This window comes from Salmo salar, chromosome 27 (assembly GCF_965601325.2).
Source record: "Salmo salar chromosome 27, fSalSal1, whole genome shotgun sequence".
NCBI classification, from domain to species: Eukaryota; Metazoa; Chordata; class Actinopteri; order Salmoniformes; family Salmonidae; genus Salmo; species Salmo salar.
The window spans coordinates 14,262,670-14,277,209 of NC_138317.1; the positions used below are offsets into that span (position 1 = coordinate 14,262,670).

General features: G+C 44.4%; 2 protein-coding genes across 3 annotated transcripts; both read left to right on the plus strand.

The window, feature by feature from the left end:
- The first annotated feature begins 1,768 nt into the window (after positions 1-1,768).
- rit1 (Ras-like without CAAX 1) lies at positions 1,769-11,355 on the plus strand. The gene is given in 6 exon segments (NM_001140299.1): positions 1,769-2,026; positions 4,051-4,137; positions 4,959-5,015; positions 7,069-7,142; positions 8,366-8,557; positions 9,817-11,355. Coding segments are annotated over 5 exon segments (636 nt in total). The 5' UTR covers positions 1,769-2,026; positions 4,051-4,055; the 3' UTR covers positions 10,048-11,355.
- A 311-nt stretch (positions 11,356-11,666) lies between these two features.
- On the plus strand, positions 11,667-14,073 carry LOC106588317 (uncharacterized). Of its 2 annotated transcripts, XM_082970055.1 has the most exons (4): positions 11,767-11,950; positions 12,573-12,688; positions 12,804-13,005; positions 13,342-14,073. In XM_082970055.1, exons 3-4 carry the CDS (start codon positions 12,806-12,808, stop codon positions 13,826-13,828), a joined length of 687 nt encoding a protein of 228 aa, XP_082826181.1. In that variant the 5' UTR covers positions 11,767-11,950; positions 12,573-12,688; positions 12,804-12,805; the 3' UTR covers positions 13,829-14,073. The 2 variants fall into 2 exon arrangements, with proteins under 2 accessions (XP_082826180.1, XP_082826181.1); XM_082970054.1 differs by lacking the exon at positions 12,573-12,688 and having other exon boundaries at positions 11,667-11,950.
- Positions 14,074-14,540: the final 467 nt, after the last annotated feature.

Here is a 14,540-nt window from a genome sequence, read left to right on the forward strand (position 1 = left end):
CACACATTTTGTTACGTTACAGCCTTATTCTAAAACTGATTCAATCGTTTTTTTCCCTCAATCTACACACAGTACCCCATAATGACAAAGCAAAAACAGTTTTGCATAAATCCATAAATTTTTTATTTACTTTTTAAAATCACATTTACATAAGTATTTATACCCTTTACTCTGTACTTTGTTGAAGCACCTTTGGCAGCGATTACAGACTCAAGTCTTTTGGGGTATGATGCTACAAGCTTGGCAGACCTGTATTTGGGGAGTTTCTCCCATTCTTCTCTGCAGATCCTCTCAAGCGCTGTCAGGTTGGATGAGGAGCGTCGCTGCACAGCTATTTTCAGGTCTCTCCAGAGATGTTCGATCTGGTTTAAGTCTGGGCTCTGGCTGGGCTAGTCAAGGACATTTAGAGACTTGTCACGAAGCCACTCCTGCATTGTCTTGGCTGTGTGCTTAGGGTTGTTGTCCTGTTGGAAGGTGAACCCAGTCTGAGTTCCTGAGCGCTCTGGAACAAGTTGTCTCTGTACTTTGCTCCATTCTTCTTTCCCTCGATCCTGACTAGTCTCCCAGTCCCTGCCGCTGAAAAACATCCCCACAGCATGATGCTGCCACCACGATTTTTCACCGTAGGGATGGTGTCAGGTTTCCTCCAGATGTGACGCTTGGCATTCAGGCCAAAACGCCAAAGAGTTCAATCTTGGTTTCATCAGACCAGAGAATCTTGTTTTCTCATGGTCAGAGTCCTTTCGGTGCCTTTTGATAAACTCCAAGCAGGCTGTCATGTGCCTGTTTCTGAGGAGTGGCTTCCATCTGGCCACTCTACCATATAGGCCTGATTGGTGGAGTGCTGCAGAGATGGTTGTCCTTCTGGAAGGTTCTCCCATCTCCACAGAGGAACTCTGGAGCTCTGTCAGAGTGACCATTGGGTCCTTGGTCACCTCCCTGACCAAGGCTCTTCTCCCCCTATTGCTCAGTTTGGCCGAATGGCCAGCTCTAGGAAGAGTCTTGGTGGTTCCAAACTTCTTCCATTTAAAGACTACTGTTCTTGGGGACCTTCAATGCTGCAGAAATGTTTTGGTACCCTTCCCTAGATCTGTGCCTCGACACAATCCTGTCTTGGCGCTCTACGGACAATTCTTTCGACCTCTTGGCTTGGTTTTTTGCTCTGACATGCAATGTCAACTGTGGGACCTTTATATAGACAGGTGTGTGCCTTTCCAAATCAATTTATCACAGGTGGACTGCATTCAAATTGTAGAAACATCTCAAGGATGATCAATGGAAACAGGATGCACCTGAGCTCAATTTCAAGTCTCATAGCAAAGGGTATGGATACGTATGTAAATAAGGTATTTCTGTTTGTTTTTTTTATTCTAAAAACCTGTTTTTGCTTTGTCATTATGGGGTATTGTGTGTACATTGATGATGATTTTTTTTTTTAAATAAATTTTAGAATACGGCTGTAATGTAACAAAATGTGGAAAAAGTCAAGGGGTCTGAATACTTTCCGAATGCACTGTATGTAGTATGGATGTGCGTGCGTGTGGTATATTAACAAGGACGCACACTGGCCTTGGCTAACACAATAAAAGCTATCGGGTGGGAAAACACAAGGATGGCTGGAACTTTCTCTCACTTGACTTCTCTCGAGCTGATCTTCTCTGAGTTCGAGATCCCCCAGCATGCTCTGCTCCACTTCCCCGGTGGGCGGAGCGACAGCTCTGATATGATCATCTAACATTACTGATATGATTAACTACAAATACTTCACAGCCTTTTGGACAGGTCCACACTTTGTAACAGTAGCTAACTGAACTTCAAAGTCACTTTTCAAGGTCACTTCCAACTCTACTGAGAAGTCACAGGCACTGACCCGACGGGAGGTGGGACCCCGTGACGTGAAGTTTACAGACTGCTGGCGTTGTTTACAGTTAGTGAGGATTTTGTAGCATGACTTATCAAACGTCAAGCACTAAATGGTCATAAAAGTCATTTTGGAAATTATGAAGAAAGAAGCTCTGTGACACAGGTGAGTCGCTCATTTTTTATTCATGTCTGCATGAAGTCAGTTGGCTATTTTATGTTTGCAAACGTTCAATCATTTACTTTCGTCGTAGTCCGCAATATACAGCTTTCTCACTGAACTCGTTCCTTTAGTTACATGAAACAATGTATGCGATGTCCGATTGAACACTGATCTGCAAAAAGGCTAACAAATTCATGCAGCTTGTTTTACGTTAATCAATGATCGACTCGTAGGCTACACTTGATTTGAAGAACAGTCTTACATTTTAAGTTTAGAAAAGTTATAGTAATGAATTTTTCCTAATCCTATAACGCCTAACGTTACAGCCGCACAAGTCATTCTGCTACTTCACCAGTCTTTGGAAGGTTCGCTATTGCACTTTTTTTTTAAATATTGTTGTTGTTTATCCTGTTTCAAAGTAGGCAATAAAGTATATTAAATGGTTGTTGTATTTCAGTGAATGTTTGCAACGGATGCAGTTTTCACTGCGACTTTGTCAGATTCAATGATTTAGAAAACATTTGTGTATTTTCATGCGCTGAAACGTAGCCGACTCACTGTTTGTAACATTAGGCTATATAACAACGTGACAATAGTGTACTAAACGTTTACTTTTGTTGCGTTTAGTTTAGGTAGCCTCTGGCAATAATAATGAGACCCCCCCCCCCTAACTGTGGAAGTTGAATAAGACCACTAGAGTCGACATATTTCATCTGCATTTCAATACAACTTCGAGGCCTGAGCTATCTGAAGCCTGGAGACTCTCTTGAATCATGGAGCCTGTTTAGGCTCGGCAATATACTACAATACCATCCACTCCTTTGTGTTTTGGGATCTACCAAAGATATGTTTTGAAGCAATTTTAGGCAATGGTGCACGGACTTGGAGTCAGTCATGCGTTATTGAAGTTCAGACCTATTTTACATAAAACCAGGCAACAACAAAAAAAACGTAGCTACTCTCAAGCGGATATGAACATCTATTTTTAACCTCCCAAGTTATGCCTGTTCTATCTGCCTCTGTCCTGACAACAATCAACCGGCTTTGTCAAACGTCGTGTCTCTGCATTCCGTCACTGAGAGAATGTGATCTCTTCATAATGACTTCCATTAGTAGCCTAGGCCCTAATGATAAGTAAATGTGTGCTTATGTAGGCCTATTTATCAAGGATAAATATATAATTATCATTTATTCTGACAATTAAATTCAAGTTTAATATAGTCTGGTGTTGTAATTTAAAAAATGTTTAAATCATGCTCTTTTGGGTTAGAGAAAGGGAAGGCTAGGTGATATCAATAATAGATGTGATGACATTGCCCGGGTCTGTGGCGGGCAATGTCACACATTCGCCTTGCACTTAGAAATCACATGATTGCTGTCAAGGCGATAGGAGTTGGTTCCTCTTTCCGCATGAGTGCATCTAGCTGCTGCATACACCAATCTAATGAACTGAAGAGCCGTCTGACTATTATAAGTCAATCTAGACTCCAAATGGGTCCGAGGTGACGACAATAGTGGCCTATTCAGATGAGTTGAATAGTTTTTGTTTTTCAGGGGTGGCAAAGTTGACTAGACTGTTGGCTGTATAGCTCTACTTCTGTCCCTGAAACCACTCTCTCTTTCACCTCTGTCTCATCGCTATTCAATAGATCTACTGTGTGGTACAGTGGTTGACCAACTCGACTTTCGACAGTGAATGGATGTTGAAGTTTGCCAATGTGCGTGTGATGTGTATCTCGTTCTCTCTTTCCATCTCCTCTCTCTCTCTCTCTCTCATCTCTTGTCATTAGCTTTAGCGCTTGACACATGACAGCAACATTGCACATTAGCATGTGTGGTATTATGTTTGTCTGTTTGTGTGTTAGTCACTTTCAACTCTGTACACTCTCTTTCATAGTTCTATTCGTTAGTCCTGGGCTTAATAAACTGGGACCAAGAATGAATATGCATGTTTGTGTGTTGACGCGTGTGTCTGTTTTAAGGGTATATGTGTATTACTCGCAGCCTATTATCTCTCTGTTTTATAGTGTAAATGGAGTCGTTGCGAGGCTCCGGGGGCCTCTCCCGCGAGTACAAACTGGTGATGCTGGGAGAGGGGGGAGTGGGGAAGAGCGGTGAGTACACACACTCATAATTACACTTAACTGCACTCCTCCTCACTCTTACTTAGTGCATGTCTTTTCTTCTGTCTTGCTGTCTGTTTTTACATATTGTGTCTGACTGACTATTCTTCTCCACCTCTGTCTTGATTTACCTCATTACTTCTCCTAATGCCGCCTTGTCTTTTCTGTGTTTCTCTGACACACCCTCCAAGTGCAGTCAGATAGTCAGAGTTCTCTTCTCGTAAGCATGGGCGTTGGCCGCCTTCTACGGCAGTCTGGGGTGCCGTTTGGGTGCCTGTTGTCAGGAAGACGCGTCAGTGCCTAGCAACCCCCTTCCCCCCTCTTGGCTACTGTTGCCATGGAGACTGGCAGAGTTCACCTGGTATAGGTACACAGAAAAGTCGTAAAGGCATCGGAGAGAGGGAGGATTTGGAGGGATAGCGGGAGACATGGGTCGTTAAAAACATCTGTGCCTGCTTTCGCCATGGAAACTAGAGTGGGCGTACACTGATGCTGCAGAGGCGGAGATACTGTGTGTTTCTGTGTAAGCTGCAGGGTGTGTTTATCTATGTGTGTGTGTGAACCACTACCTGCCTGGAGGGAGAAAGAGAAGTGTGTGTGATACAACCTGGGTTATGTAATAAAGTCTCCCGCATTGACTTCGTAATCCCTTTATCTCTCCGTCTCTCTCTTTCTTCCGCTCTGTCTTCTGATCTGCTGTAGTTTGTTTCTGATTTCTCCTCTATTGATGCAGTGCCTGTGCAGCTTTGTGACAATGTAATTGCCCCCAAAAAAGCTTGTTAAAACTTCAACTTCTCTCTCTTTCTCCTCAGCTATTATAATGCAGTTTATCAGCCACAGGTTCCCTGAAGATCATGACCCCACCATAGGTGAGAGAGCGCTTGGTATCTGGTTAAACTAACGACACTCATATTTGGCCTGCTTTAACCACACCAAAAACTGCTATTTTGAATCAGTCATTAATTTTATATATACAGTTTAATGGGTACACCGCCCCATTCGTGAAAATGGATTGCTCCTACAGAGAGTGAGTCACCTGGCAGTGGCTTGCTATATAAAGCAGGCATCGAGGCTGTTCGATTGAACGTTAGAATGGGCAAAACGAGTGTCTTAAGAAACTTTGAGAGTGGTATGTCCGTCGCGGCCGGGCACTCCGGATCCAGTGTCTCAGAAACTGCCGCCCTCCTGGGCTTTTCACACACGACAGTGTCTAGTGTTTCCCGAGAATGGTGAGACGAACAAAAAAACATCCAGCCGGCGGCAGTTCCTGTGGGCGAAAACAGCTCGTTGATGAGAGGGGGTCGAAGGAGAACGGCAAGAAACGTGCAGGCTAACAGGCGGGCCACAAACGGACAAATAACGGCACAGTACAACAGTGGTGTGCAGAACGGCATCTTGGAGCGTACAAATCGTTGATCCTTATCACGGACGGGCTGTTTCAGCAGACGACCCCACAGGGTTCCACTCATATCAGCTAAAAATAAGAAGTGGTCACACGATCGCCAACACTGGACAATTGAGGAGTGGAAAAACATCACCAGGTCCGACAAATCCCAGTGCCTGTTGCGTCCCAGTTCCTGATGGCATAGTCAGGATTTGGTGTAAGCAGCACAAGTCCCATGGACCCATCCTGCCTGGTGTCAACGGTACAGGCTGGTGGCGGTGCTGTACCGCCGTCCAATCTGCAGCAACTGCATGATGCCATCGCGTCACAGCATAGACCAACATCCCTGTGGAATTTATCTGACTTGTAAAATCCACGCCCCAAAGAATGCAGGCTGTTCTGGAGGCAAAGGGGGATCCGACCTGGTACTAGACGGGTGTACCGAATAAACTGTCCCGGGGAGTGTGTAGATAGAAGTGTACACAGGTAACTGCCAAAATAATTGGAACACTTGAGTAAATGTATATTGAAAGCAGGTGCTTCTGCACAGATGTGGTTCCTGAGTTAATTAACATCCCATCATGCTTAGGGTCATGTATAAAAATGCTGGGCAGACCATTATTTTGGTTACCATGGCTATGCCCCCATAGGATGACAACTCCCCCATCCACAGGGCATGAGTGGTCACTGAATGGTTTGATGAGCATGAAAATGATGTAAACCATGTGCCATGGTTGTCTCAGTCACCAGATCTCAACCCAATTGAACTCGTATGGGAGATTCTGGCGCAGTGCCTGAGACAGCGTTTTCCATCAACAAAACTTACCGAAGGAGGGAACGACCAATCATATTCACCTAAAGAAAAATGAAATCGCACCCTACGGTCCAATGGATGCCGAGCCCACCCTCGGAAGCGGCGTTTTTTTTGCTATAATACTGGGGCTCGCATCCATTTCTTCAATTAAGTAGCGCTTTTCAGCGAGCCCAAATCCCCTGACTGCGTGGGGCCTAAATATGTTCTACTTCTTTCCCTCATTCAGGGAACAATAGTTATATTCATAACTGAACTTTACCTTTCAGTCGGTCACTCTGCATATCATACTATGGGTACAATCACACCCCAACCCGGGTCAGAGGGTACAAAATGCCAGCCAAAGCACACACAGGTTCCACCGGCTTCAAAATGGGCTTACAGAAGCCACCTTTTTCCCTAAAACCTACCTGAGAAGCCTGAACTGTCAGCGACCCGTATAGGGAACCAGAACCTGCTGCAACTTGGCTATGCACACTGACACGCTGCCACTACAGCCCAAGTCCATAAACCCCACAGTGCCAAGAACAATACTTACCTCGCGAGCCTGAAATGTCAGAACTCGTACAAGGAACCGAAAGTCCCAAACAACAGAACACCTGTCGTAACTTGGTAAAGTGCATCCGCTCGGTGCATAGCATCGACCAGAGTCGAACCACGGCTTATGACATGTAACTACACAATCATCCTGTATAGCCATTAAAATACCACTTAATGTCTCTCCCAGAGGATGCATACAAGACACAGATCCGCATCGACGATGAACCAGCCAACCTGGACATCCTGGACACAGCAGGACAGGTACACTTCCTCACAAAGGGCTCCCATATAAATGTCACGTCTCCACCTCTTTTGGCTGCGTCTCATTCTCAATAGTCTAATATGGCTTCCTCCTCTCCTTCAACACCTGATCTGTAAACATAGGATAGGTGAAAGCAACATGAAAAAACACCTGGGAAGGACTGGGAATTTGCTTTCATCTGTCTAGTTCTTTTGCATCAGTTGAAATGGAGGAAAGCCTCTCCCTCTACGCCAATGCTCATTTTCCTTTAAATCAACCCTTTCCGACGGTCTCTCCCCGTCTCTCAATTCCATTCAATCAGTCTTATTAGGATGATAACTTATCATTGATAACTAATTATCTTACATTGCCAAAGAAAACCCAGAGGAACATATTTCACTCTGTCACATCTGCCCTTCACCGTCATAACATCCGCATCCTTATTCTTCTCAACTTTCTTTTAAGCGTCGCTCACTCCATCTACTCCCTTTCTCTTTCCACAAACGTACATCATTTCTGTCTCTCACCTGCTCCCCACAATGGCGTCTTTCCCTGTCTCTCTGACTCATCCATAGACGCGTATGGGTCACTTATTATATTAGTCATTTTCCATATATGGTCATAGTATATGCCCGTGACTGGGTCTGTTTGTACCATACCAAAATCAGGGAAGTGTCCACACAGAGAATTGCAGTCCACTGTCTACACAGTCCACTGTCTCAAGTGACTTCTGAGTCATCCAAATTGTAATCTTTTTTTTTCAGTGGGTCTCCATGTTCTTCCTCCAGTAGCTTGTAGGACAGACAGACCAATGTATTGGTGATTGATTTTCTTGACGCTCTCAGGCACACACACACACATACCAGTACGTGTGTGTGTGGGGGGTGTCTTCTATCCTTGTGGGGACCTAAAATCCCCCAAAAACAAAAAAATTCTCCCTCGTAGGGACATTTCCCACATCCCCATGAGGGTAAAGGCTATTTTAAGCTTAGGGGTTATGTTTAGGGTTACAATTAGTGTTAGGTTTAGGTTAGGGTAAGGGAAAATAGGATTTTGAATGGAAATACATTTTAGGTCCCCGTGAGGATAGAAGAACAACGTGTGTGAGGCACCTGGATATATAATGTTATCTAAGTATTTTGCTGTGATGCTTTCTGTATCAGTCCTTAACCACTCTCTATTTTTTCTCTCACTCTCTCTCACACACTCTCTCTCACATACATGCACACATGCCCCTTTCCAGGCAGAGTTCACAGCCATGCGGGACCAGTACATGCGGGCTGGCGAGGGCTTCATCATCTCCTACTCCATCACAGATAGGCGGAGCTTACAGGAGGCGCGCCAGTTCAAGCAGCTCATTGACCGTGTGCGCCGCACCGCCAACACCCCCGTGGTACTGGTGGGCAACAAGTCTGACCTGACTCATCTACGACAGGTGAGAATTAAGGGAAAGAAGGAAGGAGGGAGGGAGGGAGGGGGAAAGGGACACCCATGGTAGTCTTGGCACTACAGTACGTTATGCCTGCTATCTGGCGGCATTAAAATCCTACCGCTGTTCAAAAGGCCTGTCTTTATATATTTACTGGAAGATCTACAGTTTGACTGGTATGGTATACCTTTAGATTCCCTGCGGAATCTAGATTTACCAAGGAGACAGGGAATCTGTAGATTCAAACATTTACCATAACATATACAGTGCTTCCAGAAAGTATTCATACCCCTTGCTTTATTCCACAGAGATGAGGTAGTTATTCAAAATTAATGTTAAATACTATTATTGCACACAGTCCATGCAACTTATGTGACGTGTTATTAGAATTTGTACTCCTGAACTTATTTAGGCTTGCCATCTTATTTGTATTTTATTTATTTAACTAGGCAAGTCAGTTAAGAACAAACTCTTATTTACAATGACGGCCTACCAAAAGCCCTCCTGCGGGGACGGGGGCTGGGATTAATTTATTTTTAAATAACATATAAATATAAGACAAAACACACATCACCACAAGAGAGACAACACTACATAGAGAGAGACCTAAGACAACAACATAGCAAGGCAGCAACACATGACAACACAGCATGGTAGCAACACAACATGACAACAACATGGTAGCAGCACAAAACATGGTACAAACATTATTGGCCACAGACAACAGCACAAACGGCAAGAAGGTAGAGACAACAATACATCACACAAAGCAGCCATAACAAATGGGTTGTCATTTTTTATTAATTTGTAAACATTTCGAAAAACATAATTCCACTTTGACATTATGGTGTATTGTGTGTAGGCCAGTGATTTGTTTTTTTTTTTTTTTTTTTTTCTCTCAATTTCATCCATTTTAAATTCAGGCTGTAACACAACAAAATGTGGAAAAATTCTACGGGTCTGAATACTTTCTGAAGGCACTGTACATCATGACTCTATTTGGTACCATATACTGTATATACCAGAGGAGGCTGGTGGGAGGAGCTAAAGGAGGATGGGCTCATAGTAATGGCTGGAATGGATGGATGGAACGGAACAACCATGTGGTTCACATATGTTTGATACGTTCCATTATTCCATTACAATGAGCCCATCCTCCTATAGCTCCTCCCACCAGCCTCCACTGGTATATACCAATTATCTTCTGTCTGTGGGTTTTATCTGTATATTGGCTTTGAACATGCTACTTCCCTCCGCTGCACTAGGTGTCAGTAGAGGAGGGGAAGGAACTGGCCCGGGAGTTCCAGTGCCCCTTCTTCGAGACCTCAGCGGCATTTCGCTACTACATCGACGAGGTATTTGCCGCCCTGGTCCGCCAGATTCGCCAGCGCGAGGCAGAATCGGTCCGTGGCAGCGAGAGGAAAACCAGGAGGAGCCAGTCGTTCTGGAGCCGCATGCGCTCCACCTTCCACAAGAAACAGCACTCTGAGCACTGAGAGAGAGACGCTGTGAGCTAGGACAGTCCTCCAGTGGTACCCTTACAGCCCCAATTCCTAGTTCCAACTCCCACGAGGAGACCAATGACTCTTATCCGAGTTAGATTGAGTGTTTGCAATGGGCAATTAAACTAACAATCATTACTGAAGATATGAGTCTTCTGTGCGCTTTAGAGAAGGCAGGAACTGTGCTGATGTACCGTATGTTCATTGTGCTGAAAATTGGGTCTGGCATTTAACGACAGCCGACGTTAGCATTTTAGTATCCAATGAAACCAATTGACTGTAGTGTTGTATATTTGAAATGCTGAGACACTGGAGTTGGCCTGAAGTTACGACATTTCTTTGATGGAGAGCCAGTGAGGAGACGTTTAGGTGAAACGGGGGTCCTGAAGAGAGGTAGAGATTATGGGGAAGGGAGCAAAGACTAGGCTATGCAGAATATTCAGAAGGTCACATAGTAGGTAAAGCGGCATAGGTGTTGAGGAGTGAACTCCAAGTTTGATTTAAAGGCAGTTGGTTGGGAAATACGAAGGGGTATGAGACGCGAGTTTGAAGATTAAAGGGATGGTTCCAATGGATGTGGTTTAACTTGCCAGCCAATGAAAGAGAAGGATGAAAATAATTAAGTTTGTTTTCATCATCTTCTATATTACAAAGACATTCTGATAGCATTCACTGTGCATTTAGGTTCCTCTGTTTCAATTGAAAAGCCATCAATCGATTTATTGCTTAGTGTTTGTAATCTGACCAGCCTGTACTCACGGTTGGTGCCATGTTTCAGTGGGAGTGGGTATACTTTGAGTGTGAACTGAGTTGCAGGGGATATTTAATACACAGGTGGTGTTGCTGTTGACAAGGCATTACTATGCAGCATTGCCTAATATGGGCTACTGATCTATACTTGACCTGAATGGGCTGATAGTTGGCATGGGCAATATGTTGATCACATCCAAATGACATAAATCACTGGATTTTACTTTTTTTTTTGAATGGAATTTGATGGGTGTAGCTGGCATTTTTAATTTTGCTCTGCCTACAACAGGGTTTGATTGTCTTCATATAGTGTTTCAGCGAATAGAGACAATGCCAACTACAATACCTCTCCAGAGTGATACACACTCCTTTATTACCCCCTGACCTGTAGTACACCGGTTGTGCTCTTATTATTTCAGCACTCCGTGGATCTGGTAGTGCCACATATGGAAGAATATGTTTTGTTTGTTTTATTCCTCTTGATCATGATTGTTTCCTTAATTTATTTTATATTAACACGCTATAATAAAATGGACTGCCATTTTTTTCCCATTTGCTGGTTGGTTGTCTGGCCTCTTATTGTGTGTGTGAGTCGCCCCCCTGTGGCAGTATAAGGCAGTAAATATAATCCACAGCAATGAGTTTCCTTGACTATTGTTTTTGAATAACTACAAGTGTTAACATTCATGAAAATTATCACATATTATTCAATAGCGTGCTCCACTGAAACGACTAATGCCATGTACAATACAATCCATGTGTTGTGGACGAACCTCCTACAAGTAATGTAGCTAATGATTACTGCATAATAGGACTTTCGCTTTGTTGTCCCTCCACAGATTCCGTCCATGGGTAAAGGAGATGTGAAGTTGTTCGTGTTGTGACGCTAACTCTCTAGCGCAAATATTTAAAACAAATTCTGTTGGCGGACGTTTGGGGCACATTGTGACATATTGAACTGTGTAGATAGCATTGGGCAGCTCTTGCCAGAAGACGGTATAAGAACGTTGTAGATAGATTGCTAGCTAACACGGACACAGGCCTAATCAATCCACAGTTGCAAAGGAAAGCGAGTGTTACCTGTCGCCAGCATGGACTCTTGGATTCGATTTAGCGCGCAGAGCCAAGCCAAGGAACGAGTTTTCAGGTGTAGTAGCTAAAATGTATTAGAGTTGAGATTTCTCAAGACAAAAAAAAAAAGTTACATTTATTACACTAATTTGTTAACGATCACTAGCAGTCAATACAAACTGAAAACCATTAGCATACAAAAATGTGTATATATAAGGGGACGAAAAAGTACAAATAACTTTATAAAAAGTCCAGCGAAGTGGGTGACCTTTTGTACCGTTGAGTTCTCGACTTTTTGTCGGTTTTTGGCTGCGGTTGCTCCTGCCCGACACTGCCTACCTCCCGGTGTTATTCGGTACTGTGGGACAGCTGATTTTGGGTTCCTGTTGGGGGCTCATGCAGTGTTTTGTCTCGGGCTCTCCCAAACCTGGATAAATTAAACCATGACAATTGCTATTTTCAGCCTTTCCCTATCAAGTGGCCATTTTCCCAACTGCGTTTGGTATTATACGGATACTATCATGTAGCTACAGTAACTAAGTACCAATTGCACTTGACATGAAAACACACACTGGAGAAAGTAGACAAAAGTTGTGCCCAAGTTTTTCATTGCAAGATGCAACATTTTTACTGAACTGTAGTAGCATGGCTATAATCAGATTTTGACAAATTTGATTCCTTTTCTGTGGTCACACAAGGCAGCACAGTACACATGTATGTTGCAAGGTTACACTCTCCAGAAGGGTGGGGCAGGTGTTGAGCTCCTGAAGACAGTGAAACAACTGGAGGCTCATGTGAGCCTAACAAAGGAAGTGTAAGTCACTGTCTGCATCACTTAAGTCAATGCTAGACCTCTGTGTCTCAGGATTGTGGCTCAGGCTTACTCTGTACATCAATTCTGGGTTTCACATCACTCTCTCCCTCTCCAGTGATGCGTCTAGGGAACTCCGCAGAGGCTGTGGAGGCAGCGAAATGTGCTGTGCACCTCTCGGACAGCGTGCTGCGTCTCTGTCTGACCGTGGCCCACCTCAACAAGGCCATGTACTTCGCCTGTGACAACGTGCTGTGGGCCGGCAAGGCTGGCCTCCTGCCCCAACTGGACCAGGTCAAGTGGAGCCAGAGATCCTTCAGGTGACTGTTATAATTGTGAAATTTAAGCCTTAAATTTCACCACATTAGGAACCAGTGTATTTGAGTTGGCCAAGGTCATCAGAAGTCCTGTAATGAACTTTACTACTATTGGCAGTTGTTACTACATTATCTCTCCCTAGAGCTATTTTCTATAGCTTTCGTTATCTAATTCTACCTATTAACTCCCCCTCTTTGCTACTTTTTCTTTTGTTCGATGTCTCCTTCATCCTGTCTTCCGGTCTCCCACTATCTTTACTTTCTCTCAGATTTTACATGAATCTCTCTCTGCCTCACACTCTCTTAATCTCTCACAGCTTTCTCTCTCATTCTCTACAGGTACTACCTCTTTGCCCTCATCCTCAACCTAACCCGGGACGCCTACGAGATCCGCCTGCTTATGGAGCGTGAGGCCCGCTCCTCCCATGTGGGGTCAAAGGCTACCTGGACCTCTTCTCCTCCCTCTCCACACCCCTCTTCGCTCACCCCTGAGAACGTTGACCTCTCCGACCCCCCCTTCCCTTCCCGGAGCCATATTACCTGTACGCCTCCGCAGACAGTTCCACCTGCTGGTGACGGTGCTGCGAAGCAACCCACCGCTGCTGCTGGACCTGCTGAAGAACGTGTGCGACGTGTTCATCCCCCTGGACCGGCTGGGCATCTACCCCACCGGCCAGGGCTTCGTGGGGGCCTGTGGCCTGGCCTCTTCGGTCCTCTCCATCCTCACCATCGTCCACCCCTGGCTCAAGCTCAAACCTTGAAGAAGCCAGAATATTCGGTTGAACGTTCTAGCTCGAGTCGAACGTTCCTCAAGCTCAAGCCTTGAAGGAGACATTTTGGACAAACTTTTTAGGTCCCCTGGAAGTGAAGAAGTGCTGTTGTGTCGAGGAATGCAGCATGACACGAGCAGGGTTCCTGTACACTGCTTGCTTGGAAAGTTTAGCATTTTTTTTTTTGGAATGCCAACATTTTGGGCAGATCATGCTCGGACGAAGGTTGGTGGACTGAAACAGTGGCATTTCGAATCAAAGAGAGAAAATGTGCAAATGAGCGCTGTATTGGAAATCTGTCTTTCGTATTCAGCTCGCGCTCTGAAAATTTGAAACACAAAGTTTCCCAAAAGCCATTTGGTTGAGTTGTTGAAAAGGACCTTCCCTATGCAAGTGTATAGAACCGGCACGTGGAAAATTGTTGAGCCAGAACAGTAGACGTTTAAACACCTTAACGCACCATACATCACAACTAATGGGCTTTGTGAAGTGATGCATAGCACAAAGAAACACAACTGAATGACGATCTGGTTGTGTCTGAACACAAGCTGCAGGGAGCACATTTATAACCTTAATCAGCGTTTTAAATGGATCCTGATCTCTAGTTAGGAGACGATTCCGTATCCATATAGTGTTTCTGTCCTGTTAGCATTGAAAATGATGTAATTGTAAAAGATTATCTGTACAGCATTTGTTTTGGAAATGTGCCAATGTCACCCCTGTAGAACGCTGTACAGCTAGATACGTTTCCACGTTTACTCAGTTAAA

Coding starts and splice junctions, on each gene's coding strand:
- LOC106588317 (XM_082970054.1), top strand. CDS start 12,806: ATGCGTCTAGGGAACTCCGCAGAGGCTGTGGAGGCAGCGAAATGTGCT. Junction 13,006..13,341: donor TGGAGCCAGAGATCCTTCAG/GTGACTGTTATA, acceptor CATTCTCTACAG/GTACTACCTCTTTGCCCTCA.